Source organism: Lepidochelys kempii, chromosome 27 (genome assembly GCF_965140265.1).
Source record: "Lepidochelys kempii isolate rLepKem1 chromosome 27, rLepKem1.hap2, whole genome shotgun sequence".
NCBI classification, from domain to species: Eukaryota; Metazoa; Chordata; order Testudines; family Cheloniidae; genus Lepidochelys; species Lepidochelys kempii.
Genome location: NC_133282.1, coordinates 18,275,902 through 18,300,716, shown reverse-complemented (window position 1 = coordinate 18,300,716; position 24,815 = coordinate 18,275,902). Strand labels below are relative to the sequence as shown.

The 24,815-nt window shown below is 60.2% G+C and overlaps 2 protein-coding genes across 6 annotated transcripts in view; both read right to left on the bottom strand.

Annotated features, from left to right (window-relative positions):
• ATP6V0A1 (ATPase H+ transporting V0 subunit a1) overlaps positions 1–24,815 on the bottom strand; it is a 192,822-nt gene that overhangs the window by 133,646 nt on the left and 34,361 nt on the right. The gene's annotated exons all lie outside the window — the stretch shown is intronic.
• LOC140904002 (signal transducer and activator of transcription 5B-like) lies at positions 1,069–24,242 on the bottom strand. Of its 5 annotated transcripts, XM_073326114.1 has the most exons (20): positions 23,989–24,240; positions 22,284–22,585; positions 20,344–20,481; positions 13,037–13,193; positions 12,462–12,551; positions 12,019–12,193; positions 11,386–11,516; positions 11,140–11,291; positions 10,467–10,622; positions 9,811–9,990; positions 9,300–9,387; positions 9,101–9,223; positions 8,672–8,764; positions 7,934–8,140; positions 7,311–7,405; positions 7,099–7,229; positions 6,616–6,771; positions 6,238–6,289; positions 4,314–4,421; positions 1,069–1,882 (listed from the first exon to the last, which is right to left on the bottom strand). In XM_073326114.1, the coding sequence occupies exons 3-20, from the start codon at positions 20,469–20,471 to the stop codon at positions 1,756–1,758; spliced, it is 2,349 nt and encodes a 782-aa protein (XP_073182215.1). In that variant the 5' UTR covers positions 20,472–20,481; positions 22,284–22,585; positions 23,989–24,240; the 3' UTR covers positions 1,069–1,755. The 5 variants fall into 5 exon arrangements, with proteins under 5 accessions (XP_073182215.1, XP_073182219.1, XP_073182216.1 ...); XM_073326118.1 differs by lacking the exon at positions 9,811–9,990 and having other exon boundaries at positions 23,989–24,242; XM_073326115.1 differs by lacking the exon at positions 22,284–22,585.

Sequence of the window (24,815 nt, the reverse complement as noted above, 5' to 3'; positions counted from 1 at the left end):
TGATGTCTTACGGTTTATATCCTCTGCTTGCTCACGCCCACAGCCGTCACCTGAACCAAGCACAGGCCTGAGGGCTTCAGGCTCCGTTCTTTTACACTGAGGCACTGACGGGGGGTGGGGGGTGGGAATGGCTTTGATTTGCTGATGGAGGGGGGTGGATGAAGGCCCCTCTGGACAGGTGTCCCCCATGTATAAAAGGAGGTGCTGGCTGCAAGGGAGAGAACGGGGCATACAGGGCAGAGCCCAGAATCCTGTTACTGGCAGGCCAGCAGCATGGGCAAGGGGCTATTTGCACGGCGGGGACGGCTCACCTGTGCTCCAAGAGGGCACCCTGCAGGTTTGACAGGGGTGCTTAGCTGCTCTCGCAGCAGGGAGGTGCTCCATGGCCCCTTGGCAAAGGAGCCACAGGAGCAGTGGATGCCCCAGCTCCCGGCCCAGCTCAGCAGCAGCTGGGAGTCAGGGCCCAGCCTAGCGCCACTGCAGGGGAGCTGCTCTCCCAGGGAGGGTCCCTGCTGCACCCCTGGGTGCCCGCCTGCAGGGCTGGGGCAGGAGCAGGGCCCTAGTGCTGTGTTGTGCTGCCACCTTGTGGCAAGCCGCAAACCTGCAGCAGTGCCCAGCTGGGTTTCTTCACTTTAGAGCTTGGCCTGAAGCAGGGGGCCTGCTCCTTTTCCCCAGCCCCTGCATGCCCCAATTTCACTCCCTCCCTCGGGGTCGGGGGGGGGGGGCTGGCTGGGAGCCCAGTGACCAGTGCAAAGGATGGATGGGGCATGGGCCAGGCCCAGCTCTGCCATAGCCATCCTGCATTGTCTTGGGCCAGTCCCTCAGCGCCCACCTGTACAAGGGGGACCCCAGCACTGCCCTGCCTGCCCCTTGACCTCATGCACCCGAGCCCCCTCCCCAGCACAGCTGGTGCTGAGCAGGCTGTGCGCAGGGGGCCGGCTAAAAATAGCAAGCTCCCCGTGCACGCAGCTGGGCCCGCAGCCCTGTGCTGCTGAGGATGGACGGATACCCCAGAGCACCGGCCGGAGCAGCCTGGGCTTGGCGCAGAGCCTCACTTCGCAAACTGGCTTTAAAAAAAACATCAGTTTTATTGCCTGGTTGGTCACGAGAGTAAAGTGGTTGAGAGCCAGAAGCAACAGCTGGGGCGAGAGGGGAATCCCCCTTCCCCTGCTGCTACAAGGAAGGGGGGCATCACCTAAGGGCCAGCAGGGGGAGGGGAGGGATGAGCCCATGGGGGAAGGGGGTCAGAGACCCCTGCTTGTCCCTCCCCAGGCTGCTGCCCAGCCTTCCCCTCCCAGAACAGGGGCTGCTCCAGGGTTGCCTCTTGCTCTTCAACCCCCTGCCTGGCTTTTGGGGCTGAGGCCCGCTGGGATCATGTCATCTCCCTCTAAGGTACAGTGCGTGATGGGGGAGGATGGGGCAGAGGACGATCTCGATAAAGAAACCAAGGTGGCTGCTACGGGGGGAGGCTGGGCTGGGCCACGTCCCCCACGCCCCCGAGAGAGGCAGCTCTGCCAGGGCGGGGGAGGAGCGCTGAGCGAGGGGGAGGGGCCCTGCCAGAGCTGGGGACCCCACAGATGCAGCCAACAACGGCAACGCTGCAGCTGGTGCAGAGCAAAGCCCCCGGACGAGCACCCCCCACACAGGGGCCCACGCACAGAGACCCCAACACAGGGCTGCTCTCCACAGGGCACGCGCCCCGGATCGTTTCCCAGGGACACGGCTGCCGGGCCAGGGCCATACCACAGCGCAGGGTCACGACTGGCTGTGGGGGATCCACTGAGTGTCCATGGGCCGCCGGAGAAGCTCTTCCACGTGTCGCGCGACGTCCATTGTATCGTCCAGGTCGAACTCGCCCTCGGGATCCAGGACGGAGTCGGAGCTGAGAGAGAGAGAGAGACCTACATAAGAGCAGCCAGACTGGGTCAGACCAAAGGTCCATCGAGCCCAACATCCTGTCTTCCGATGGTGGCCAATGCCAGGTGCCCCAGAGGGAATGAACAGAACAGGGAATCATCATGTGATCCATCCCCCGGCACCCGTTCCCAGCTTCTGGCAAACCGACGCTAGGGAAAACAATGAAGCGTCCTTGTGACGCCTTAGAGACTAACAAATTTATTTGGACATAAGCTTTCGTGGGCTAACACCCACTTCATCAGATGCATGGAGTAGAAAATACAGGAGCAGGTATAAATACGTGAAAAGATGTCACAGATGTGACTTGCCTTACCAAGTGTGAGGTTAGTCTAGGGACACCATTCCTGCCCATCCTGGCTAATAGCCATTGATGGACCTGTCTCCCCTGCATCTATCTAGCTCCCTTTTGAACCCCGTTATAGTCTTGGCCTTCACAACACCCTCTGGCAAGGAGTGCCAGAGGCTGACAGTGCGTTGAGTGAAAAAATACTTTCTTGTGTTTGTGTTAAACCTGCTACCTATGAATTTCATTGGGTGGCCCCTTGTTCTTGTGTTATGAGAAGAAGTAACTAACACTTCCTCATTTACTTTCTCCACACCAGTCATGATTTTATAGACCTCTACCATGTCTCCCCTTGGACTTTTCAGCTTGGAAAAGAGACGACACAGTCTTATTAATCTCTCCTCATACAGAAGCCATTCCCTACCCCTCATCATTTTTGCTGCCCTTTTCTGAACATTTCAAATTCCAATAGATCTTTTTTGAGATGGGGCGACCACATCTGCACGCAGTATTCAAGATGTGGGCGTACCATGGATTTATATAGAGGGAATATGATATTTTCTGTCCTATTAGCTATCTCTTTCTTAATGATTCCCAACATTCCGTTTGCTTTTTTGTCTGCCGCTGCACATTGAGTGGATGGTTTCAGAGAACTATCCATAATGACTCTAAGATCTCTTTCTTGAGTGGGAACAGCTAATTCAGATCCCATCATTGTCTAGGTATAGTTGGGATGATGTTTTCCAATGTGCATCACTTTGCATTTATCAACATTAAATTTCATCTGCCATTTTGTGGCCCAGTCACCCAGTTTTGAGAGATCCTTTTGTAGCTCTTCACAGTCTGCCTGGGACTTAACTATCTTAAGTAGTTCTCTATCATCTGCAAATTTTGCCTCTTCATTGTTTACCCCCTTTTCCAGATCATTTATGAATATGTTAAATAGGACTTGGCCCAGTACAGATTCCTAGGGGACACCACTATTTACCTGTCTCCATTCTGAAAACTGACCATTTATAACTACCCTTGGTTTCCTATCTTTTAACCAGTTACCAATCCATGAGAGGGCCTTCCCTCTTATCCCATGACTGCTTATTTTGCTTAAGAGCCTTTGATGAGGGACCTTGTCAAAGGCTTTCTGAAAATTTAAATACACTATATCCACTGGATCTCCTTTGTCCCCATGCTTGTTGACCCCCTCAAAGAATTCTAGTAGATTGGTTAAAAGAAAAGGAGTACTTGTGGCACCTTAGAGACTAACCAATTTATTTGAGCATAAGCTTTCGTGAGCTACAGCTCACTTCATCGGATGCATACTGTGGAAACTGCAGAAGACTTTATATACACAGAGACCATGAAACAATACCTCCTCCCACCCCACTCTCCTGCTGGTAATAGCTTATCTAAAGTGAACACTCTCCTTACAATGTGTATGATAATCAAGTTGGGCCATTTAGTAAAGAACAAAATTGTCAGACACATAGATGAACATAATTTGTTGGGAAATAGTCAACATGGTTTTTGTAAAGGGAAATCATGCCTCGCCAATTTGCCCGGTACTGAAGTGAGGCTTACTAGCCTGTAGTTGCCAGGGTCTCCTCTGGAGCCCTTTTCAAAAATTGGCATCACATTAGCTATCCTCCAGTCATTTGGTACCGAAACTGATTTAAATGATAGGTTACAGACTATAGTTAGTAGTCCTGCAATTTCACATTTGAGTTCCTTCAGAACTCTTGGGTGAAAACCATTGAGTCCTGGAGACTTATTACTGTTTAGTTTATCTATTTGTTCCAAAACCTCCTCTAATGACACCTCAATCTGGGACAGTTCCTCAGATCTGTCACCTAAAAATGGCTCAGATTTGGGAATCTCCCTCGCCTCCTCAACAGCGAAGACCGATGCAAAGAATTCATTTAGTTTCTCCGCAATGTCCTTATCATCTTTGAGTGCTCCTTTAGCTCCTCGATCATCCAGACAGAGACAGAGCGAGGCATCCCAGAATAGGCACGCCGGGGGGCCGGGAGCAGCATGCTCCAGCTAAACATGCCCCTAGCACGGGGGAACCCCTCGCCTCCGGAACGCGGCTCAGGCCTGGGGAAGGAGCAGCACCTACTTCTGCGGGTAGACGTTGTAATGCGGCTGGGAGCACACGGCCGGCGACGGTGCCTGATCCATGTAGGTGACCGTTCCGGCGGCGGGATCCCCGGAGGCGCTGGCAAACCTGGAACAGATGAGGGACCGGTGCGTCAGCTGGGCTGGGGGCACCAACAAGGGAGTAGCGGCCCGATGATGGGGAAAAAAGCAGGGGGGGGCCCTGAACATCAAGGGGCTGGCCTAATGCACAGAGTGAGAAGGAGGGAGCACAAGGCAGAACTGAGGGAGCTGCTAAAAGCAGTAAGGGAGCCTGCCCCCCGGCTGAAATTCGAGCAGCGGGGGGCAGAGATGCTGGGGGCCTTGGTGTCACACTGTAGGGCCGGCTCCAGGGCAGGCTCAGCCCTCTCCCTGGGGCCCAGCCTGGCTGGAGTGACAGCTCAGGTCCTCCTGGCCCCAGCCCTGGCTCTAGCTCCCTTTCGTAATTATGGTGCTGCTGCCAGGGGTTCCGTTTGGGCCAGGCTGGGGGGGGGTGCCCGTGGTGCCTTACGCCCCCCGCCATGGCCTGCATTCACACATGGGGGGCCTGTGGCCAAGGGGCCAGCAGACCCGGTTTGGCACCTGAGCCGAGCCGAGCCATGCTTGGTGTCAGTGTCACGGAGAGTGGGGGAGTCCAGGCCCTGCCCCCCTCTTCCTGGGATTCACTGAGACTCTCAGCCAGCCAGTAAAACAGAAGGTTTATTGGACAACAGGAACACAGCCCCCAACAGAGCTTGTGGGTACAACCAGGACCCCTCAATCACGTCCTTCTGGGGGAGCAGGGAGCTTAGACCCCAGCCCTGGGGTTCCCTGTGTTCCTCCACCCAGCCCCAAACTGAAACTAAACCCTCCCAGCAGGTTCCCTGCTGCAGTCTCCATCCACATTCCTGGGCACAGGTGTCACCTCCCCCTCCCCCTCCTGGCTCAGGTGACAGGCTCTCAGGTCTCCCATCCCCAGGGCACATTCCCGGGTCAACACTCCCCCCTCCCTGCTGAGTCATAGAATCATAGACTCATAGAATATCAGGGTTGGAAGGGACCTCAGGAGGTCATCTAGTCCAACCCCCTGCTCAAAAGCAGGACCAATCCCCAATTAAATCATCCCAGCCAGGGCTTTGTCAAGCCTGACCTTAACATCCTCACATCGTCACAGTCAGTCCCTCGCTCGCAGCCGGGAACAGACTTTAACCCAGTGCAGAGCGGGCTCAAAAGGCAGTGAGCCTCCCCCTGGTTGAGTCCCACTGGGAGCTACTTGCTGGCACTTCACCCAAAAGGCCGGGCCAGGTGCCTGCCAGGTCTGCAGGGAACTGGGCCTTGGCTGGCCGGACTCGCCGAGGGCACAGCCTGGCTTGCTGGAGGGGGAGAAGCCCAGAATCATAGAATATCAGGGTTGGAAGGGACCCCAGAAGGTCATCTAGTCCAACCCCCTGCTCAAAGCAGGACCAATTCCCAGTTAAATCATCCCAGCCAGGGCTTTGTCAAGCCTGACCTTAAAAACCTCTAAGGAAGGAGATTCCACCACCTCCCTAGGTAACGCATTCCAGTGTTTCACCACCCTCTTAGTGAAAAAGTTTTTCCTAATATCCAATCTAAACCTCCCCCACTGCAACTTGAGACCATTACTCCTCGTTCTGTCATCTGCTACCATTGAGAACAGTCTAGAGCCATCCTCTTTGGAACCCCCTTTCAGGTAGTTGAAAGCAGCTATCAAATCCCCCCTCATTCTTCTCTTCTGCAGGCTAAACAATCCCAGCTCCCTCAGCCTCTCCTCATAACTCATGTGTTCCAGGCCCCTAATCATTTTTGTTGCCCTTCGCTGGACTCTCTCCAATTTATCCACATCCTTCTTGAAGTGTGGGGCCCAAAACTGGACAAGACAAGAGCCATGCCGGCGGGGAAGTACTTACTCTGGCACCACCTGTTTGATCTGGGGCTTCACGTAGCCATCCACGGCTTTGCCTGCAGTGGGAGGAAAGAGCCGTGAGCCCAGCAGTCCGAACGCTGGGTGTTGGCGAGAACCCTGCCCCTGCAACCCAGCGCTGCCCCGTCACCCGCAAGCTCCTGCTGCAGCCTGCTGGTGTAAGCGCACGCACGGCCCGGCTGCTGTCCCGCGCGTCCTGTCAGGCTGTAGGAACCTGCCTTCCCCCCACCCACGCCGCAGAACACCCGGGCCAGGCCGAGCCCCGCCAGCAGCCGAGGGGGCCAGGTCTCGGCAGAGCCCCTCAGCCAGCGCGCGCCGCGTCGGGCGGACCTGCTGCAGCGGCTCCGCTCGCCGAGAGACTCACAGAGAACCGGCGTGTAGTACTTGGAGAAGACCTCGTCCTTGGGCCGGTCGGGGAACACGTAGTTGAGGTAACTGAGGTCACCAAGGCGGTCGGCCAGCGAGCGGATGGAGAAGTCTCTGGTCGTGAAGGGTTTCAGGTTCCACAGGTTGCGGTCGGCTACAGGAGAAAGGTGGCAGCGTGAGCCGGCCCGCGAAGGGCCAGGCATGGCAGGCAAAGGAGCCGAGAGCAAACCTGGCCTTGCGCTCAGGTGCCCTGATCCCAGGTGGGCCGGGCAGGGGACTGGGCTGTCCTTCCCCGCCAGCCATGCTGGCTGGAGGTCACCGCCATGTCTCTGTCCCCTTGTGCCGGCCGGCAGGGCGGACTGAGATGCCCCCATTCCGTCAGCTTTTCCCCACCAGACTCCCGATGGAACCATGGGGTGCCCCAGCGGCTAGAGGAGCGGCAAAGCCAGCCCAGCCCTGGCCCCAGCCCACCCTGACTCACGCGAGTCAAACTTCCAGGCGATGGTGATGCCCCCGATCTCGGAGTCGCTGAACCGCAGCAGGAAGGTCCCGTCCGGCTTGTTGATCAGCAGGTCGTGCGCTTGCTGCTTGTTGACGAAGCCCAGGATGGCCCTGGAGCACAGAGAAGGGGGTGAAGGGCTGGCAGTCGGGGGGGCTGTGCCGTGCCGGCCGTTATGGGAAGGAGGCTCTCACCCATCGTTCCAGTGAGGCTTCTGATGCTTCTTCAGCACCTCCATGACCCCGTCGAACCACTGCCAGAAAGTGTAATTCCAGCCGGGTAAGTTCTCCTGGGGGAAGACCAATGCGGTGATGGCCAGGCCTGCGGGTCGTGCCACAGGGCTCACTCCCGGCCCATGGGGCTGCAGGCAATCCATGGCAGTGCTGGAGCAGCCTGGACTGCACATAGCAAACCCCAGCAGAACACAGCGCTCCCCAGCCCCGCACTGACAAGTCTCCCCCGGGGCGGGTCAGAGAACAAATCACTTGGGAGGATGTCTGGCCGGGGCTGCGGGAGGGACAGCGCTCGAGGGGGCAGGCAGGACGGCACTCGGGGGGCGGGAGGGATGTCTGGCCGGGGCTGCGGGAGGGATGGCGCTCGAGGGGAGTGTGTGTGGGGGGCAACACTTGAGGGGAGCGGGAGGGACGGTGCTCAGCGGGGCCGGGGAGGCCGAGGTAAGAATTTCAGCAGTCGAAGGACATTAATGGGTCAGGCCACCCTGGGTCTCCTGCTGCCCCACAACCCTCCCCATGCTGCTGTCACCAAGTCGCCCCGCGAGCCGGTGCCCCCCGCCCCCCGGCGGTGTGGCACGGCTCACCCTGTTGAACTGGGACCAGGAGACGGACATGGCGCTGTACTCCTCCAGCTGGCCACTGCTGCTGGTGAAGAGCTTCTGGGCCAGGAAGAGCAAGTTCTCCTTCGTCAGCCCCCGGCTGCTCTGCACCTCGGCCTTGAACTTCATGTTGAGCGCCTCGCACAGCTGGGGCCACAGCACCTTGTCGGGCACGGCGAATGGCACCCGGCCCTGCGGGAGGGGGCAGCGCGGGAGCCTGCGGTCAGGGGGGCTCCAGCCGCACCCGGGCAGGGAACCCAGCGGGGAGAGCTCCGGCCCCAGGAGCCAGCAGCATCCATGCACTATCCCAGTGCCCCCCTCCTGTGGCACTCACCCCCTGCGCCCCCCCTCCAGGGTCCCCCTCCCCCTGCCCCTGTGCCGCCAACTCCCGGAGCTCCCCTCCTCCTCCTCAGACCTCCTGTCCCCCTCCCCCTGACCCTCACCCCCCTGCGCCCCTGACCCCCACTCCCAGAGCTCCCCTCGCCCGCCCCGTGTGCCTCCCTCCCCCAGAACTCCTGGTGCAGAGGCCAGCGGAGGGCAGGAATGGGAGACTGCCCAGGCGAGAACAGAGAGGGCTGCAGGAGGGGCCAGGTGCGGGGGGCCCAGACCAAAGGACCTGATGATGTGGGGGGCCCAAGGGCAATGCACATCTGGGGCCCCAAGTGAAGCGGGGCAGGCCCCCCGGGTGTGGGACTCTGCCCCCCGGCGGCGCTGGCTGCTCACCGGCTCGGCGAAGGCGTTATCCCAGAGCACGGTGGCCGTGGCGTTGTTGTCCTGGCTCCCGTGCACGATCACCACCACGGGCAGGGACAGCGTCTGTGGGAACCGGCAGGGCCGGGCTGAGTGTGGGGCAGGGGTGGGGGCTGGACCCAGCTCCGGTTCCTGCCCTTCCCCCACCTGCCGCTGGGCGACTCTCAATCAGACCAAGCCCCCCCCCCCCCATGCTTCTCGCCTCCATGCCCACCCACGGACCCTGCGCCCCCCGGGGCTGCCCCAGCTCGTGACCGAGGCTCAGGAATTCCTGTGTCCCTCCCTCAACCCGGAGGGACCGTCCTGGGGACGGGCGACACGGCCAAGCCTGACACCAGCCCCAGAAGGGCTCCTGGAGCCCCCAGCGCCGGGCAGGGCCCTGGGCAGTGGTGCTGGCTTTACCTTGACCTGGAAGACCAGCTCGTTGCCGCCGACGCTGAACTGCGACTCGAAGAGGATGGTGAACTTCTCCTCGGTCACCGACTCGGCGCCACGCCGATCCGAGCGCTTGATGCGCTTCAGGGACTGCGGGAGGCAGGGGAGAGCGTGAGAGGCGGGTGGGGGCAGGGGGCAGGGGCGATGCCTGCGGCCCGGCTCTCACCATGTTCCTGAAGTGGGCGCTCAGGGTGCCCGTGGCTTGGTGGTACTCCATCACGCAGCAGTTGTTCAGGATCTCCCCACTGCTCTCGCTGCAACGGGAAAGGCAGGTGAGGGGGGCCAGGCACTGGGCCAGCTCCGACGGCCAGGGGGGATGGGGGGGGACTGGGCGGTGCCAACAGTCACCATGGGGGGCAGCTCGGGGACTCCACTGGGGGTGCTGGGAAAGGGGCCAGTCGCCAGCCCCACAGGCGTGCGGCTGACCCTCCCTCCACTCAGCGATACCCCGGGGGTCAGAGCGGGCCACGCGCTGGGCTGGGCTCTCTCCGGGGGATCCAGGCTACGTGAGCAATGGGACGCAGAGACAACAAGGGACCAGCCCCACAGGGTCCTGCCAGAGCCCCCCAGTTACCCCACCCAGTTACCCTGGGACTCAACAGGAGCCGCGTGGCTCAGCAGGGCCAGCTCGGGGGTCCCCCAGGACCTGCCCCGGGCGAGTGGCGGGGGGGCATTACTTGCGGGTGCTTTCGTTCTTCAGCAGGGCCTTGGCTTGCTGCTCGCTGATGATGGTGGCCTTCACCTGGGGCGGGTTCATGTGCACATTCAGCTTCCCCCCCACCAGCAGCCGCACCGTGGCCGCGAACTTGGTCTGCGTCTTCAGCACCTGGGGGGGCTGCTTCTCGATGATGAAGGTGCTGGGGGGAGGAGCCAGCATCATGGGGCCTGCGGCTGCGAGATGGGCCCCGGGGCCGGAGCTACAACCTCCAGGTGCGGGGAGGGGTGACGAGACCACCGCATCCCCGCCCTGGCTCACAGCACCTGCGCCCAGATCCCCCCTCCACGCCCCCGAGCCAGGGCCCCCCCCACCCAGAGCGCTTGCCCCACGAGCCCCTTTCTCTCGCCACCCCGCCTGCAGTGCCAGCGGCCCCCCCGCCCCAGCCGGCCCGTGGCCCCGCGCAGCCCAGGTCCTGCCTGGTCGGGTCAGAGTCTGAGCCTGTTCCCAACCGTGCCCTGAGCTCAGCCTCAGCCCCGCCAGCCCGTGTGGGGCAGATGGCCCAGCCCAGCTCTGTCCCTGAGCCCGTGTGAGGCAGACGGGCCCAGACCCAGCCTGGCTCTGCCAGCCCGTGTGGGGCAGTCAGACACGGCCCAGCTCTGCCCCCTGCATTATTACCTGGTCACCAGGGCGGAGATGATGTCTGTGATGGTGCCATTGAGCTCAGCCAGCATCTCCTCTACGGGCCCCGGGATGGGCAGCTGCTGGCACAGGTGCTCGGCCCGACGGATCTGCTGCCGGTTCTGCCAGATGATCTCGGCCAGCTTCTCACACCTGGGGCGAGGGGCCCCCGGGCCAGGTCAGCCCTCTGGCAAAGCCCAGGAACATCACAGAGCCCCAGGCCGTGGCATCCCGTGTCTGCTGGTCATGGGGCTCCCTGTCTGTGCCTCCCCCATGGACACCCCCCACGGACACCCTCCAGGCCGCGGTGTCCAGGCCGAGCCAGGCCAACACAGGCTGGAGCGGTCCGGCCTTAGCCTAGCCATGTGGGGAGCTCAGCCGCCCCAGGAATCCAGTCCCACATCCCTCGCGATGGGGGCAGGTGACCCCTGGTGCCCTGGACTAACAACGCCAGCGAGGGCAGTGTCACCCATCAGGGTCACCCCCGGGGCTGCCTCTTGCGACCCAGGGCAGCACGGTGACTCCCCCGGATTCCCTGCTGCCGGCGGCACCGTTCGCTGGTTTCCCAGCCAGCCGCCATGGGGCCAAGCGGCAGCTCCCGGGTGCCCAGTCCCCATTTCCCACAGGCCCGCGAGCCCCGTTCCCGGCAGCGCTGGGAGGGGGGACGCACCAGGACTGCAGCACGTCCAGGGTGCCCTCGGGTGGGCCGCCGTTCCCCGCCAGCTGCTGCCGCCGCTTCCACTGAATCAGCTCGTCGTCCAGGATGGTCGTCTGTTGCTTGCGCAGCAGCTGCAGGGTTTTCTGGTGCTTCTCTGCCAGCTCCTGCGAGGGGACGGGCTGTTAGCGGGGGACGGGGGCGTCACCGCCCCCTGCTGGCACCAGGGCAGGGAGTGGGGGCCCCCGGGTTGGCACTCACCACTCGGTACTGCTGTAGTGTCTGGGCCTCCCGGTGCAGCCAGGCCTCCAGCGACGCCTTCTTCTGCTGCAGCGTCGTCTCGCGGGACATGCGCTCCTGGGGGCCCAGCTGGGAGAGCTGGGAGAACTGGGCTGGGGAGGAGGCCAAGAGCATTAGGCCTGAGCCCCACCTGCCCCGGGGGCTCCCCGACCCTCGGTGGCATCCCCAGAACCCCTGCGCCAGGCCTGCCCCTGGGGTGGGGGGAGACTCGCTCCCCGGGCCCCACGGAGCCGGTGGGGCGGTGCTGAGCTGGGGACTCCCATGGGACTGCGAGGGGAGGGGAACCGTCCTGGGAGTGCTCAGATACCTGCAGCCTCCTCATGGGGGTGCAGTGGGCAGGTGGGTGAGATGATGCCCCCCCAGATGCTATGGCAGAGTCTCCCCCGCGCCAGCTGCAGCCCCCACCGGACCCAGCTGGAGCCCAGGGCCTGGCGCCCCCTCGGCAGCTGGGACGGGGCAAGTGCTTCGGCACGTTTGCTGGCACGGGCTGGTGTCTCCCCAAGGACGGGATCTCAGGGCAGGTCCCTGCCCCCAGCAGTCCAACCCCACGGCCCCTCCCTCTCCCCATGGCTCGAGCGCCCCCCATCCCCCCACCTTGGAGGCGCATGTTCTCCTGGTACTGGATGATGAAATACTCCTGCGTCTGCTGCAGCTTCTTCAGCTCGTTCTCTGTGTCCTGGGTGACGAGGCGCAGCTCCTCGAAGGTCTGGTTGATCTGCAGGTGCTTCTGGGACATGGCGTCCGCCAGGCTGCTGGCCGGGGAGGGGCTCTGCAGAGAGAGGGCGCCAGGTCAGTGCTGTGCCCCCCACGCCTGGGGCAGGGAGAGGCCGGGCTGCAATGGGGGGCAGCGACGGGCCCCACAGCACGGAGGCCGAGGCTCACGCCATGGGGCAGTGGCTGGAGCCACGTGCACAGGGTGGGGTGCGGGGCCCCAGGGTGATCCCAGCAGAGTCAGCGCCGGGGCTGGGCTGGGGCAGTGTCCCTGGGGCCCCAGAAAGACGGGGAGAGAGACAAGGCCCCCCTGCCTGGCTACTCACGTTCGTGGCCTCCCGAACCAGCCGCTGCTCATGGTACAGGATGTGGCGGATGCAGCGCACCAGCTCCATGGGGCACCGGTCGTACGTGTTCTGCAGCAGGGAAAGCAAAGGCCCTGAGCCAGGCGCAGAGCAGGGCTAGTCAGGGGCTCTCACCGGCCCAGGCTGGGGGAAAAGGGGTGCCATGGGCACTAGGTGGGGGGGCCGCTCCTGCCCTAACCTACCTTGCCAGCATCCCTGCTCCCAGGCCACGTGGGGGAGGATGGGGGTCACCCCAGCCAGCCTGTGCCAGGACGGCAGCTCCCCTTGGCCAGACGAGGAGCCTGCGGGGGACGGAAGCGGCTGGGGGGGCTGCGACATGCCAGGTGACGGAGGGGCTCAGCGATGCACTGGTCCCACGCGGTGAGGAGTGGGGAGCGACGGGCACCAGGCACCTGCCATCACACACTCTGCCGCTGTCCCAGACTCCTGCTACGCGCCAGGCTTGGCCAGCCCACGGGGGAGCGCCCAGTGGGAGTGACCGGCCCCTGGCAGGACACGAGGGCAAAGGCCACCCCATTGCGGCTCTGGGCACTGACCTGCAGCTGAGTGGCATAGTGCCCCAGCTTGATCTTCAGCAAGAACCCGTCCTCGCCCACTTGGTGATCTGCCTTCTTCTGCAGCTCCTGGATCAGCCCCTCCAGCAGTTGGGTGGCTTTAAGGTTCTCCTGGGGGTTATCGAGGTCGATGGAGTCCCTGGCACAGAGAGAGACAGGGGGTGGGCGGAGGGCCCAACTCGGCACAGGGACTGCATCTGCTGCGGGAACTCAGCCCCCCACAACTGAGGCCCCCCTGCGTCCATCCCTCAGCCAACTGGGATGATCCGGCCAACCCACCACACAAAGCCCAGAGCGAATGGGAGCAAAGCCCCATCCCAAGCCCGCCCCCCAGACCTGCACCTGCCCCCTATGCCTGCCCCTCTTCCCCCACTGTCACGGTGTCCCTGGGCGATGCTCTGGAACTGCTCCCCATGAAGCCAGGCAGGACTCTGGGGAAGTCTCCTCCCTGGGAGCAGCCTGTCTGCAGGACACCCAGCTCACACGGCTTCCACCTTCCTGGGTCTGACCTCGGAGCTTTCAGCATCCTCTGCCCCTCCGTGCACTTCCCACAGCGAGTCCACCCAGGTGGGGTCCTGGGGAAGCCAGAGGGTCCTGCCCCACAACTCTGCAGTCAGACGGGACTCTCAGCCAGCCAGTACAACAGAAGGTTTATTAGATGACAGGAACATGGTCTAAACCAGAGCTCGTAGGTGCAGAGAACAGGACCCCTCAGCTGGGTCCATTTTGGGGGTCAGTGAGCCAAACAACCCCGTCTGCACTTCACTCCTCGTCCCCAGCCAGCCCAAACTGAAACTCCCTCCAACCCCCCTCCTCTGGGCTTTGTCCCTTTCCCAGGCCAGGAGGTCACCTGATTCCTTTGCCATCAGTTGCCAGGAAGCAGGGTGTTGGCCATTCTCTGTGTCCAGACTCCTGCACACACCTGCCCTCTAGGGCTCTGCAATGACCATACACCCTTATCCCACCCCCTAGAGACTTAAGAACTGCTTAGGGGAAACTGAGGCACCCCTACAATATTCAGAGGAAACATTAAGAACAGTCCCACTTCTTCACATCTCTTTCCCCTTCAAGACCAAACTGAGTGGGGTCACTTTTGCCAGTGACCTGGGGAAGTTCAAAGCCACCAGCGTTCCCATGGATGCCCCAGCATCTCTCCCGTTCCTTGGTGGGAGTTACACCAAGCCCTTCCAGTTTCATGCCCTCCCTTAGGTCGGAGGTGGTCGATAGGACTCGCATACCGCATGTGGGAAGGTTTATGCGGCCCGTGCCCTTTTGCCACCCCAAAACCCCCGGGGGTCAAACTGGGATCGGGTCTTCTCCCAGCGCTCCAGTCTGGAGGGCTGCAATTCGCACTCTCTTGGTTAAGAGGCCCCATCTTGACCTGGGCCACATACTGTTCACTTACAGAACTAGCATGGAGACATTCCTTTCTCAACAACCTTGTCTCCCCAACAAGCTGGCCAGACACAGCCACTTGGTCATAGGACTGTTTAACTTTCTTAACAGCTTTCATTTCATCTGAGACCTTCTCAAAGCTCTCCACACTGGATCTTTCAACAGGAAAGTCAGTGGATCCATTCACAACAGAAAATTTCTGGCTGTTAGGAACTGAAACTTTCTTGATAAAATCACTTTCACACCCTTCAGTTGCAGTAAACTGCTTGGAAAGACTCCATGAGGATTCCTTTCCCTAGGGCTTCTCTATGCAACAATTCACCCTACACAGAAATTCTGCCTTTACCCTCTTTACCTAGGGCTTGCTCTAGAGGAACACTTTCCTGAGCAACAACAGACTCTTTCTGGGTCTCCCTTACATCCAGAATTACCTCTGGCCCATCCAGTGGATTCCTACACAATCCCCTTTCAGGCAAACTCACAGACTTCCTAGATAAAAGGTCAGAAGCATTCTCCTTCTCTTTGCCACACACAAGTTCAGGAATCTTTTCCTTCTTGCTACAGGTTTCCACACCCTCAGTAGGTAACACAATCACATCACCTTCATGCTCTCCTTGTGCCCTGGCTAGGATCTCACCCTGATTAGACAGAGTTGCTCCACCCTTTCCCAACAACACCCTAGCAACAGGCAAAATACAAGCACCAGAATTGTCTGGTCTCTGGGATTTTGCATAGACACTAACTGGATGCGAACTAGTTACAGGGCCATTCTCCCAAGCAGACACAAACTTAGGACCCTTCGCTTCCTGGGCTTTAGCTGAATCCAGAACCAGCTCTGAGACAACTGCACGACCCACAACCATCACAGGCTGAAAGGTCCCTTCTCTCTGCTCCACAGACAAAGAAGAGCCGGACACACTTTCTCCTTTCCCAGACACACAGCTTGGGATCTCATTCCCCTGGTCCCAGCACACAAGGCTGGTCACAGACAACTGCTTGGAGATCAGGGTAGTTCCCTCCATAGGCAAGTCAATACCCCTGACAGACACAGGCACGTTTCCTTCACTGTCACAATTCTCCACCCAGCTAACAGGTAAGGTCCAGGGACACTCATCTTCCACTCTCCTCGCCTTCCCACCCTGCTGACTAGACACAGCCATCAGATCACAAGGCTGCCTAGGCTCATCCAGACTTTCCTTACCCAGTGCCTTGCCACTCCCCACAGATCCCCTGCCCGGCCTGTGTCTCCCCCCACTCAGCTGGGGTCTCAGCTCCCACTGTGCTCAGCGCTGCCCTTGCTGTCCCAGTGGGGGTAGGCAGTGACCTCGCTACTTTCCTCACTGCATCAGAGCCAGCGTGAGCCCCCTCTCTGGTGTGTAAGGGGGGCGGGGAGCATCTCTCTGTCCCACCCAGCCCCAGGGGGCTGGTTACAGGCAGGCAGGTATCCTGAGCCTAACAGCTCCTCCCCGCTGCCAGCCAGGTCATCTGCATTTTCACTGACCATTTCCCTCTCCACCGATTGGTTCCCTGGATTCAAATTCAAACCCTTGGCAGTTACTGGGTTATTGGGGGGTGGGATAGCTCAGTGGTTTGAGCATTGGCCTGCTAAACCCAGGGTTGTGAGTTCAATCCTTGAGGGGGCCATTTAGGGATCTGGGGCAAAAATTGGGGATTGGTCCTGCTTTGAGCAGGGGGTTGGACTAGATGACCTCCTGAGGTCCCTTCCAGCCCTGATATTCTATGAATCTATGAATCTACTGGAGCAGGGCCTGGATCCTGTCCAAAGAGACACAGTCACCCCACAACAGGGTCTCGCAGCTGATAACCTGAAGAACCCCAACAACCAGCCAGCCCCACCCCTCCTGGGTCTGCACAGGGATCTGGGCCATAGGCAGGGCGAGGGGCTTCGTCCCTGGGACCCTCACCCAGCTCACACAGCCCCTCAGCCTCTGAGACTGCTGTGATGAAGCGGGACTGTTCTTAATGTTTCCTCTGAATATTGTGGGGGTGCCTCAGTTTCCCCTATGCAGTTCTTAAGTATCTAGGTGGTAGGGTAAGGGTGTATGATGGTTGCAGAGCCCTAGAGGGCAGGTGTGTGCAGGGGTCTGGACACAGAGAATGGCCGACACCCTGTTTCCTGGCAACTGATGGCTGGGCCCTTTCCCCCTGCAAGGTGAAAGCGAAAGGGCTGGAGAACAAAGGAATCAGGTGACCTCCTGGCCCAGGAAAGGGACAAAGCCCAGAGGAGGTGGGGCTGGAGGGAGTTTCAGTTTGGGGCTGGCTGGGACATGGAGTGAAGTGCAGACGTGGTTGTCTGGCTCACTGCCCCCCAAAATGGACCCAGCTGCGGGGTCCCGTTCTCTGCACCTGCAAGCTCTGTGTTAGACCATGTTCCTGTCATCTAATAAACCTTCTGTTTTACTGGCTGGCTGAGAGTCACGTCTGACTGCGAAGATGGGGTGCAGGACCCTCTGTCTTCCCCAGGATGCCGCCTGGGCGGACTCGCTGTGGGAAGCGCACGGAGGGGCAGAGGATGCTAAATGCTCCGAGGTCAGACCCAGGAAGGTGGAAGCTGGGTGAGCTTCTTGCCCTGGAGACAGGCTGCTCCCAGAGAGGAGACTTCCCCAGAGTCCTGCCTGGCTTCATAGGGAGCAGTTCCAGAGCATCGCCCAGGGACTCCGTGACAACTGGTGGCAGCGGTGGGATGTACTGCACCCCATGGATGGCACTTCCTGCAGTAAGTGACTGGGGAGCAGTAAAATAAAGGGGGATTGATGGGGACTAGGCATGCTGAAGGCTCAGAGAGGAGCGGTTTCGGGGGGCGGTTAACCCCTGGGAGTGTGTGACCAGCAAGAAGGACTGTGCAGTAATGGGGTCCCCCTGGGGACTGCTATGAGCAGTTTCAGGAGCGGAGTTGCCTGCGGCTTGGCTCTGGGAGAGAGAAGGATTTTTGCAGTAACAGGGTTCCCCTGGGGATTGCAGTGAGCGGTCCCAGGGGCGGAGGAGTCTGCCGCTCGACCTTGGCAAAGAGGTGGTGACCTCGAGAAGGGCTGGCACACTAGGGGTTCTCCCTGGAAACTGTGGGGAGCTGAGAGCACACAGGCCTGTGAGTCCACAACAACTTGGGAACAGCGGAGTGGTGGCCTATCACCATCTCCTTAAGAAGGACATTGTAACCCTGTGCAGAAAGAGAGGGTTGCACATTGGGAAGTTCACCAAAACACAGTTCATCCTACAGCTGGAGGGGGATGACCGCTCTAAGGAACAGATTCCTGACCCCAAATGGGGCTATAGCAGGATCTGGGAGCAGCTGGAGTAGGAGCCAGGCACTCCCAAGACTCCTGTCCCCGACCAGACGAGGGTCTTCACACTCGGGTTCCCCATCCGGGGATCGGAGACGGGCGGGATTGAAGCTGAGTCCGAGAGAGCAAGAGGACGGTGAGAGACAGCGAGAGCCCGAGAAAGAGCTGCAGAAGCAGCAGCAGCATGAACTGGCGGTGGGGGAGCGGAGAGGCCTAGGGGACCTCCCCGGGGTGAGTGGGGATAGACCCCGGGGGGCCAGTTCCGCAGGGAACCTCGAGACTAAATTGCTGCCCCTGGTTGGGGGTGGGGGGATGTGGATGCCACCTCACTGCCTTTGAGCAGGCTGGCGATTTGAACCAGGGGGACCCTGCGGAAAAGCCCCGGTGTCTAGCTCCCTTGCTGGGTCCCAAGGCCATAGACTCCATCAGCCAGATGGGTGGGGAAGTGGACAAGCTCCCACTCCTGACCCCAACCTATATGTCTGTGTGGAGTTTCCTTGGGCCAGGCCCCTCGGACCCCCAGTGGGAGCAGAAGGTGACGGTCAATGGGGAGACATTCCTGGGGTGGCGAGATCCTGGGACAGAGAGAACTGTTGTCTGGCCCCGTGTGGTGCAGCCTCAGATGCTGAGGGGCTGTGTGAGCTGGGTAAGGGTCCCAGGGACGAAGCCCCTCGCCCTGCCTATGGCCCAGATCCCTGTGCAGACCCAGGAGGGGTGGGGCTGGCTGGTCGTTGGGGTTCTCCAGGACACCAGCTGCAAAACCCTGTTGTGGGGTGACTGTGTCTCTTTGGGACAGGATCCAGGCCCTGCTCCGGTAACTGCCAAGGGTTTGAATTTGAATCCAGGAAAACAATTGGCAGAGAGGGAAATGGTCAGTGAAAATGCAGATGACCTGGCTGGCAGCAGGGAGGAGCTGCTAGGGCTTAGGCTACCTGCCTGCCTGTAACCAGTCCCCTGTGGCTGGGTGGGACAGAGAGATGCTCCCTGCCCCTTTGCACACCGGAGAGGGGGCTCAGGCTAGCTCTGATGCAGTGAGGAAAGCAGCGAGCTTGCTGCCTACCCCCACTGGGACAGGAAGGGCAGCGCTGAGCACAGTGGGAGCTGAGACCCCAGCTGAGTGGGGGGAGACACAGGCCGGGCAGGGGATCTGTGGGGAGTGGCAAGGTGCTTGGTAAGGAAAGTTTGGATGAGCCTTGGCAGCCTAGTGAGCTGATGGCTTTGTCTAGTCAGCAGGGTGGGAAGGCGAGGAGAGTGGAAGATGAGTGTCCCTGGACCTTACCTGTTACCTGGGTGGAGAATTGTGACAGTGAAGAAAATGTGCCTGTGTCTGTCAAGGGTATTGACTTACTGTGACGAAGTGGGCCTGTTCTTAATGTTTCCTCTGAATACTGTAGGGGTGCCTCAGTTTCCCCTATGCATTTCTTAAGTCTCTAGGGGGTGGGATAAGGGGGTGTAATTGTTGCAGAGCAAAGGGCCAGGGTACATAAATGGCCGACACTCTGTCTCCTGGCAACTGATGGCCTGGGCCCTTCCCCCTGCAAGGTGAGAGCTAAAGGGTTGGAGAACAAAGGAATCAGGTGACCTCCTGGCCCGGGAAAGGGACAAAGCCCAGAGGAGATGGGGCTGGAGGGAGTTTCAGTTTGGGGCTGGCTGGGGACATGGAGTGAAGTACAGATGTGGTTGTCTGGCTCACTGACCCCCAAAATGGACCCAGCTGAGGGGTCCTGTTCTCTGCACCTACAAGCTCTGTGTTAGACCATGTTCCTGTCATCTAATAAACCTTCTGTTTTACTGGCTGGCTGGGAGTCACGTCTGACTGCAGAGTTGGGGTGCAGAACCCTCTGGCTTCCCCACCATGCCAGTGCCCCCTCCACTATATGGGGCATACACAGAGGGACCTGCTGAGTGTTCACAGGGCTGTCCCCTCAGCTGCTGACTCCTTGCTGCTGTGCGGGCTGAGTGAAGTTGCGAGCCCCGCCCTGATGCCTTTCTGCCAACTCTGACGGGGGAGGCACTGAGGCTGCATCCAGGTTCCCTGCCGCAGTGGGCAGCTCCCCTCGTGCAGGATCCCTCACCAGGCAGCTTCAAGTGGCGTCTACAGAGGTAGAAAGGCTGATGAGGTAGCAAGGCTGATGCATGGCACTGGGCAAAAGGCTTTACAAATGATGACTGGTTAATGTAACCCACGTGCCTACAAAAGGGTAAACTGAGACACAGCAAACCAGCAATGGGCCCCAGATCTGTGCTCAGACCGCTAGGCTGTGTTGCCTGTCTCTGTCACAGCCAAAAGCAGCATTTACCTTTTTTAATTGATAAAACAGAGATTGGCCAACAGTGGGGTAGGGGTGGGAAGCGTTTGATAGAGGACACACGCCCCAGCCTGGGGACAGAGCCGGGATGCAGCGTTCATGCGGCAGTACCATTCTAGACCCCTCGTACTGCAGGGGGAAGAGGAAAGGGGAGTTAGGTGAACCTTCTGCAAGCAGCAATGAGCACCGTCAGCAGCCGGCCCCCAGCTCCACCATGCAGCCCCTGGAGGAAGAATTTCACTGGCACGGTGACAATGGCATGGAGCGGGGCGGGCTCACCTACCATGCTTGGCTCTCGATCCACTGCGAGAGGTAATGCCGCACCTCGATGGGGAAGTGCTGGCCGTACAGCGCCTGCATCTGGCGCAGGGCCTCTCCCTGCAGCTGCTGGGCCTGGATCCACAGGGCCATCGGTCAGAACCTGGGGAAGGCACACGACAGTTACCCAGGAAGGTTCTTCCCCCACTCGAGAGGATTTGCACGCTCAGTGGTCATTGTCTCTCTGGGCTGCGTGCCCGCAGAAAAAGAAACTTGTCTGCCTCCCTCACACCCTTTCCTGTCTAGTCAAAGGCAGGTCTCACAGCTGCTCCCTCAGCAGTGGGGCACAGGATCCGATCTGTGCCCCGAAGGGGATGTGAAGAAGGGGAGGGGACAAAAGCACTAGCAGAGGGAACCTGGAGCCAGAGGCTGCAGCAGGAGCTGCCCACCAGCCTGGACCTCAATGACTGGAAAAGCCACCAACTGTCACCACCCCAAAGGGAAAGATGCTGCTCCAGGCAGACGGGTGCGACAGGGTGAGCCGAAGCCAACGGCAGGAGCAACTTCGATGTCTAATGAGCTCAGGTCTAGCTCTTCCAAGGAACTCACAATTTCTGGGGCCCGCTTGGAGGCCCCTAGCAGGGCCTGGCTCTCCAGAGGGCAGGGGCTGAGCAGTCCCTAAAGAGTCTCTCAGACAGGCCCCCCAAGTTCCCAGCCGTCTCTGAGCATCAAGCTCTCCCAGACAAGAGCCAGGTTCTGACCCGGAGGAGTGGTGGTGAAAACGAAGCAGGTAAACTCCTAAACTCAACGCCCCGGTCCCCAGGTGAGAAGTGAGCAAACACCATTTGCTCACACTCCTCCTCCACCACACCCTGACGCCGGCAGGAACTCGGTGCCGCATAGCAGCCTGCGAGGTATCTCCTGGCTGAGACGGATGCTGCTTTCAGGAACCCAGGGGCGTCCGAGGTACCGGTGTCCCGGCGCGCACCCACGTGGGTTTGACTTCACGTACAGGAGCCAGCCCCACGCACAAAGCTTAGCACGTGGGTCACTGCTTGCCTTACCCTGGATCCTTATGCGGAAGCCAAGAGGGAGTTTCTCTCGGTCCCAGAGGGATTCAGCTAGCTCGAGCCTCACCCACCCCACACTGCATGAATCCCCTCCCCCTGCTGTGAGGGAAACCCGGACAGAACATCCCCCTGAGCACTGTCATGCAGGAGCTGGCCCTGGACCCTCAGGCATGGCCCAGTCCCAGGTCAAGCTAGACCAAGGGAATTCTGGGAAATGTAGTTCCTAGGGGAGGGTCATGGGAATTGTAGGCTAATGCAAGGCATGCTGGGAGGACTTGCCCGGGTATATAAGGTGCGGGATGCTCAAGGGCAAGGCAGCTGCAGCTCAGGAGAGTGAGTGGGTGGAGAGGCAGCAGGGCAGCTGCAGGAAAGGGCTTGTGGGGAGGCCCAGGGACAGGCTGGTGCTGCCACCTGCACTTCTGTGGGGGTCCCAGCCAGGGGAAGCCCCTTCCCCCGTCAAGATGGGGGTGACTGAAGAGTGCCAGGAACGGGGCTGGGAGGCTGAAGGAGCATTTGGGGAGGTTTAGTTCCCCTGGCAGGGGGAGGCCCTTCTACCAGAAGGGGAGCCGCAGCCCCCAGGAGACGGGCAGCCTGGGGGGCACCCAGCCCTGCTCCAGCGGGGGGCCGGAGGCCCAGCTGCATCCACCAGCCAGCCCCAGGTATGTTCCAGTGCGCTTGCGGCGGGCTCGGGAGCGTGCTAGACAAGGGGCTCCGGGTGCACGGCGGCTTTGGCCTCCCCACAGCAAATGCTCTGTGCTACCCCTTGGGGCCCGGCTGTACCTGGGGTCCCTGACGTGGCTGCTTTGTCTATGGCAGATGGGGGCCCAGGTGTCTGAATGGCGTAATCCAGCAAGTAAAGGGAGTGGCCCGTTTTGGGGGGCAGGGGAGGCATTACCTGCCTTGGTATAAAGGGAGAGCTCGCTAGTAGCCGGCACCCTCAGCCCCTCATCCACACACTTCGCTTCGCAACCCCTCCCTTGGCATGCTTCCTGCGGCCGCCACTGCGGGAGCTGGGGCAGTAACGGGTGAGTCCAGCACGCAGCCTCCCTCTTGTTGCCGAGCTACTGCCCTGACGAGGGCTCGTCTGCGATGGACACTCGCACCAGGTGTGACTTGGCCTCATTCAGGTAGGCCAGCGCCGAGCTCTGCGGACGCTCATTCTCCGCGACGAGCCGCTTTGTCTAGGTTCACCCAGGTCTGTGAGACAAGGCTTAAGCTAAATGTCCACACAGGGGTTGTACCAGGTCCTCTAAATTCACACCACCGGCTACACCTGGGCAACTAGCCGTGGCCCCTGCAGCCAGCCTGCCCCACCGTGCTCCTGGCAGTGCCGCCAGCCCAGGTCAGGAGCCGAGCTAGGGCCAGGGGACATGTGACTGTCGCACCCTTGTCCAGGGCACAGCCCACGCTGGCTCCTTTAGCAGATGCTGTTTCCTAGTGCAGTTGCCAGGACTTGCCTTCCCTGGCATCTGCTGAGAATGAGCCGCCTCTGGCTGTGGGTCTCCTGTAGACACGCTGTGTTCCCAGGGCTGCTAGATCTGGGGCTGTTTGCTTCATCCCCTCCCCCCGGGGCTGCAGAACACACTCGTGTGACTCCTGCATCTCCCTGAGCCCCCGTCCTCACCATCCCTGCCCCGTCGGCGCCTGATCTCCCAGGCCTGTCTAGCCTGCGGTTCCGACTGCCCGTTAGCTCAGGCGAAGCCCCCATGATCAGGCAGGCAGGTTACCCGGAGTTACAGCGGGTCCAGCCAAACACCTGCTGGCCGTGCCGCACAGGGCTGGCTCCCTGCCAGCTGGGCTCAGGTGGAGACAGTGCTAAATTCAGATCCAAGGACCCTGGGAGTGGCATTAATGTCAAGACTGGACCCCTGCCCTGCACAACCACGATTGCTCCAGCTCTCCTGCCCAGGGAGCTGCCGTCTTTGCTTACCAGGCATTAACCAGACATGGTTAAATCAGAGCTCCTCTCATTCTTGCTTCACACCCCCCAACCCCACACACACAGACAAACCTATCTACAGCTCCCCTTGTGGTCTTCCAGGTAGCAAGACTTTGATCAGCCAACACAGGGGTGTGGGCAGCTGTGCCCTCTGCCCAGGGAACCTGTGAGAGACCGGGGGTGGGGATCATGGAATCATAGAATATCAGGGTGGGAAGGGACCTCAGGAGGTCATCTAGTCCAACCCCCTGCTCAAAGCAGGACCGATCCCCAACTAAATCATCCCAGACAGGGCTTTGTCAAGCCTGACCTTAAAAACTTCTAGGGAAGGAGATTCCACCACCTCCCTAGGTAACGCATTCCAGTGTTTCACCACCCTCCTAGTGAAAATTTTTCCTAATATCCAACCTAAATCTCCCCCACTGTAATTTGAGACCATTACTCCTTGTTCTGTCAAGGAGTTGGGTTGCAGAAAGAGATTCTGCACAGAATGTCCCTCGTAAGCCGTCCGTGCCAGCATCTCTCCAATGCCTAGGAGCCTTTTACTAGTTGGGCAGCAAACTCTCTCCTTCCAGCACAGAGCAGCGGCCCTGGTGACAAATCTCTCTTGGCCCCGGGTCAGAAGCTGATGGTCCCTTCCCCAAGTGCCGGGGATACTCACGGCAGGAACAGATGTTCTCCGCGCTCTGCCCTGCCCCATGCACTGCCCTGGCAGTGCCTTGCCAGCCACCTGGGCACCCTGACCCTGGGCACCGAGGGGGATCCTGCCTCTTGGCGAAGGGGTCGCGCCCGCAGGGACAGCCTAGCGTGGCAGCCCAGCGCAGCCGCTCCTCAGGCTGCCTGCTACAGGAAGGAGTGAAGAGCAACTGTTTCCTTCCAAAATGTCAGCTGCCTCTCACAGACCAAACAGCAAGCGCTGGGCTCCTGGCAGCTTCCTCCCCACCGCGAGTGCGCAGATCCAGCCACGCTCACTGGGAGCGCCAGCTCCAGGCCGCGTGGGGCCGGCAGCGCACAAGTGTCAGAGGGTCACATTACATCTGTGCTCCTTGCCCAAGAGTTATTTATAGTTTTACTGTCTGGGAGGACGGAACAAAAGGAAACCAGCTGGAAAATGGCGCTTTTGGCTAATCCTGATTTAGAGTTCTGGCTTTAATGTGAACGGGATGTGACGTGGGCTCAGCCGTGTGTGGCATTGAGATCCCCACATCCTCTCCGTCGGCCCGTGCCTCACAATCGCAGGCTGAGTAACTGCAATCCCCCTGCCAGCAGGGTCCGTTCTCCCCCTCTGACGGAGGGAGATGGAGGCAGGCACTAAGTGACTTGCCCAAGGCTGTGGAACAAATCTGTGTTGGAGGCAGGAGTGGAACCCAGAAGCTCTGGGCTCCCAGCCCTTTGCCCGCAATGATGGGTACTCTACACACCTGCTGGAGGGGAGACTTACCTACACTCGCTCTGAGAGCTAGCATGCTAAGAACAGCTGCGCAGCAC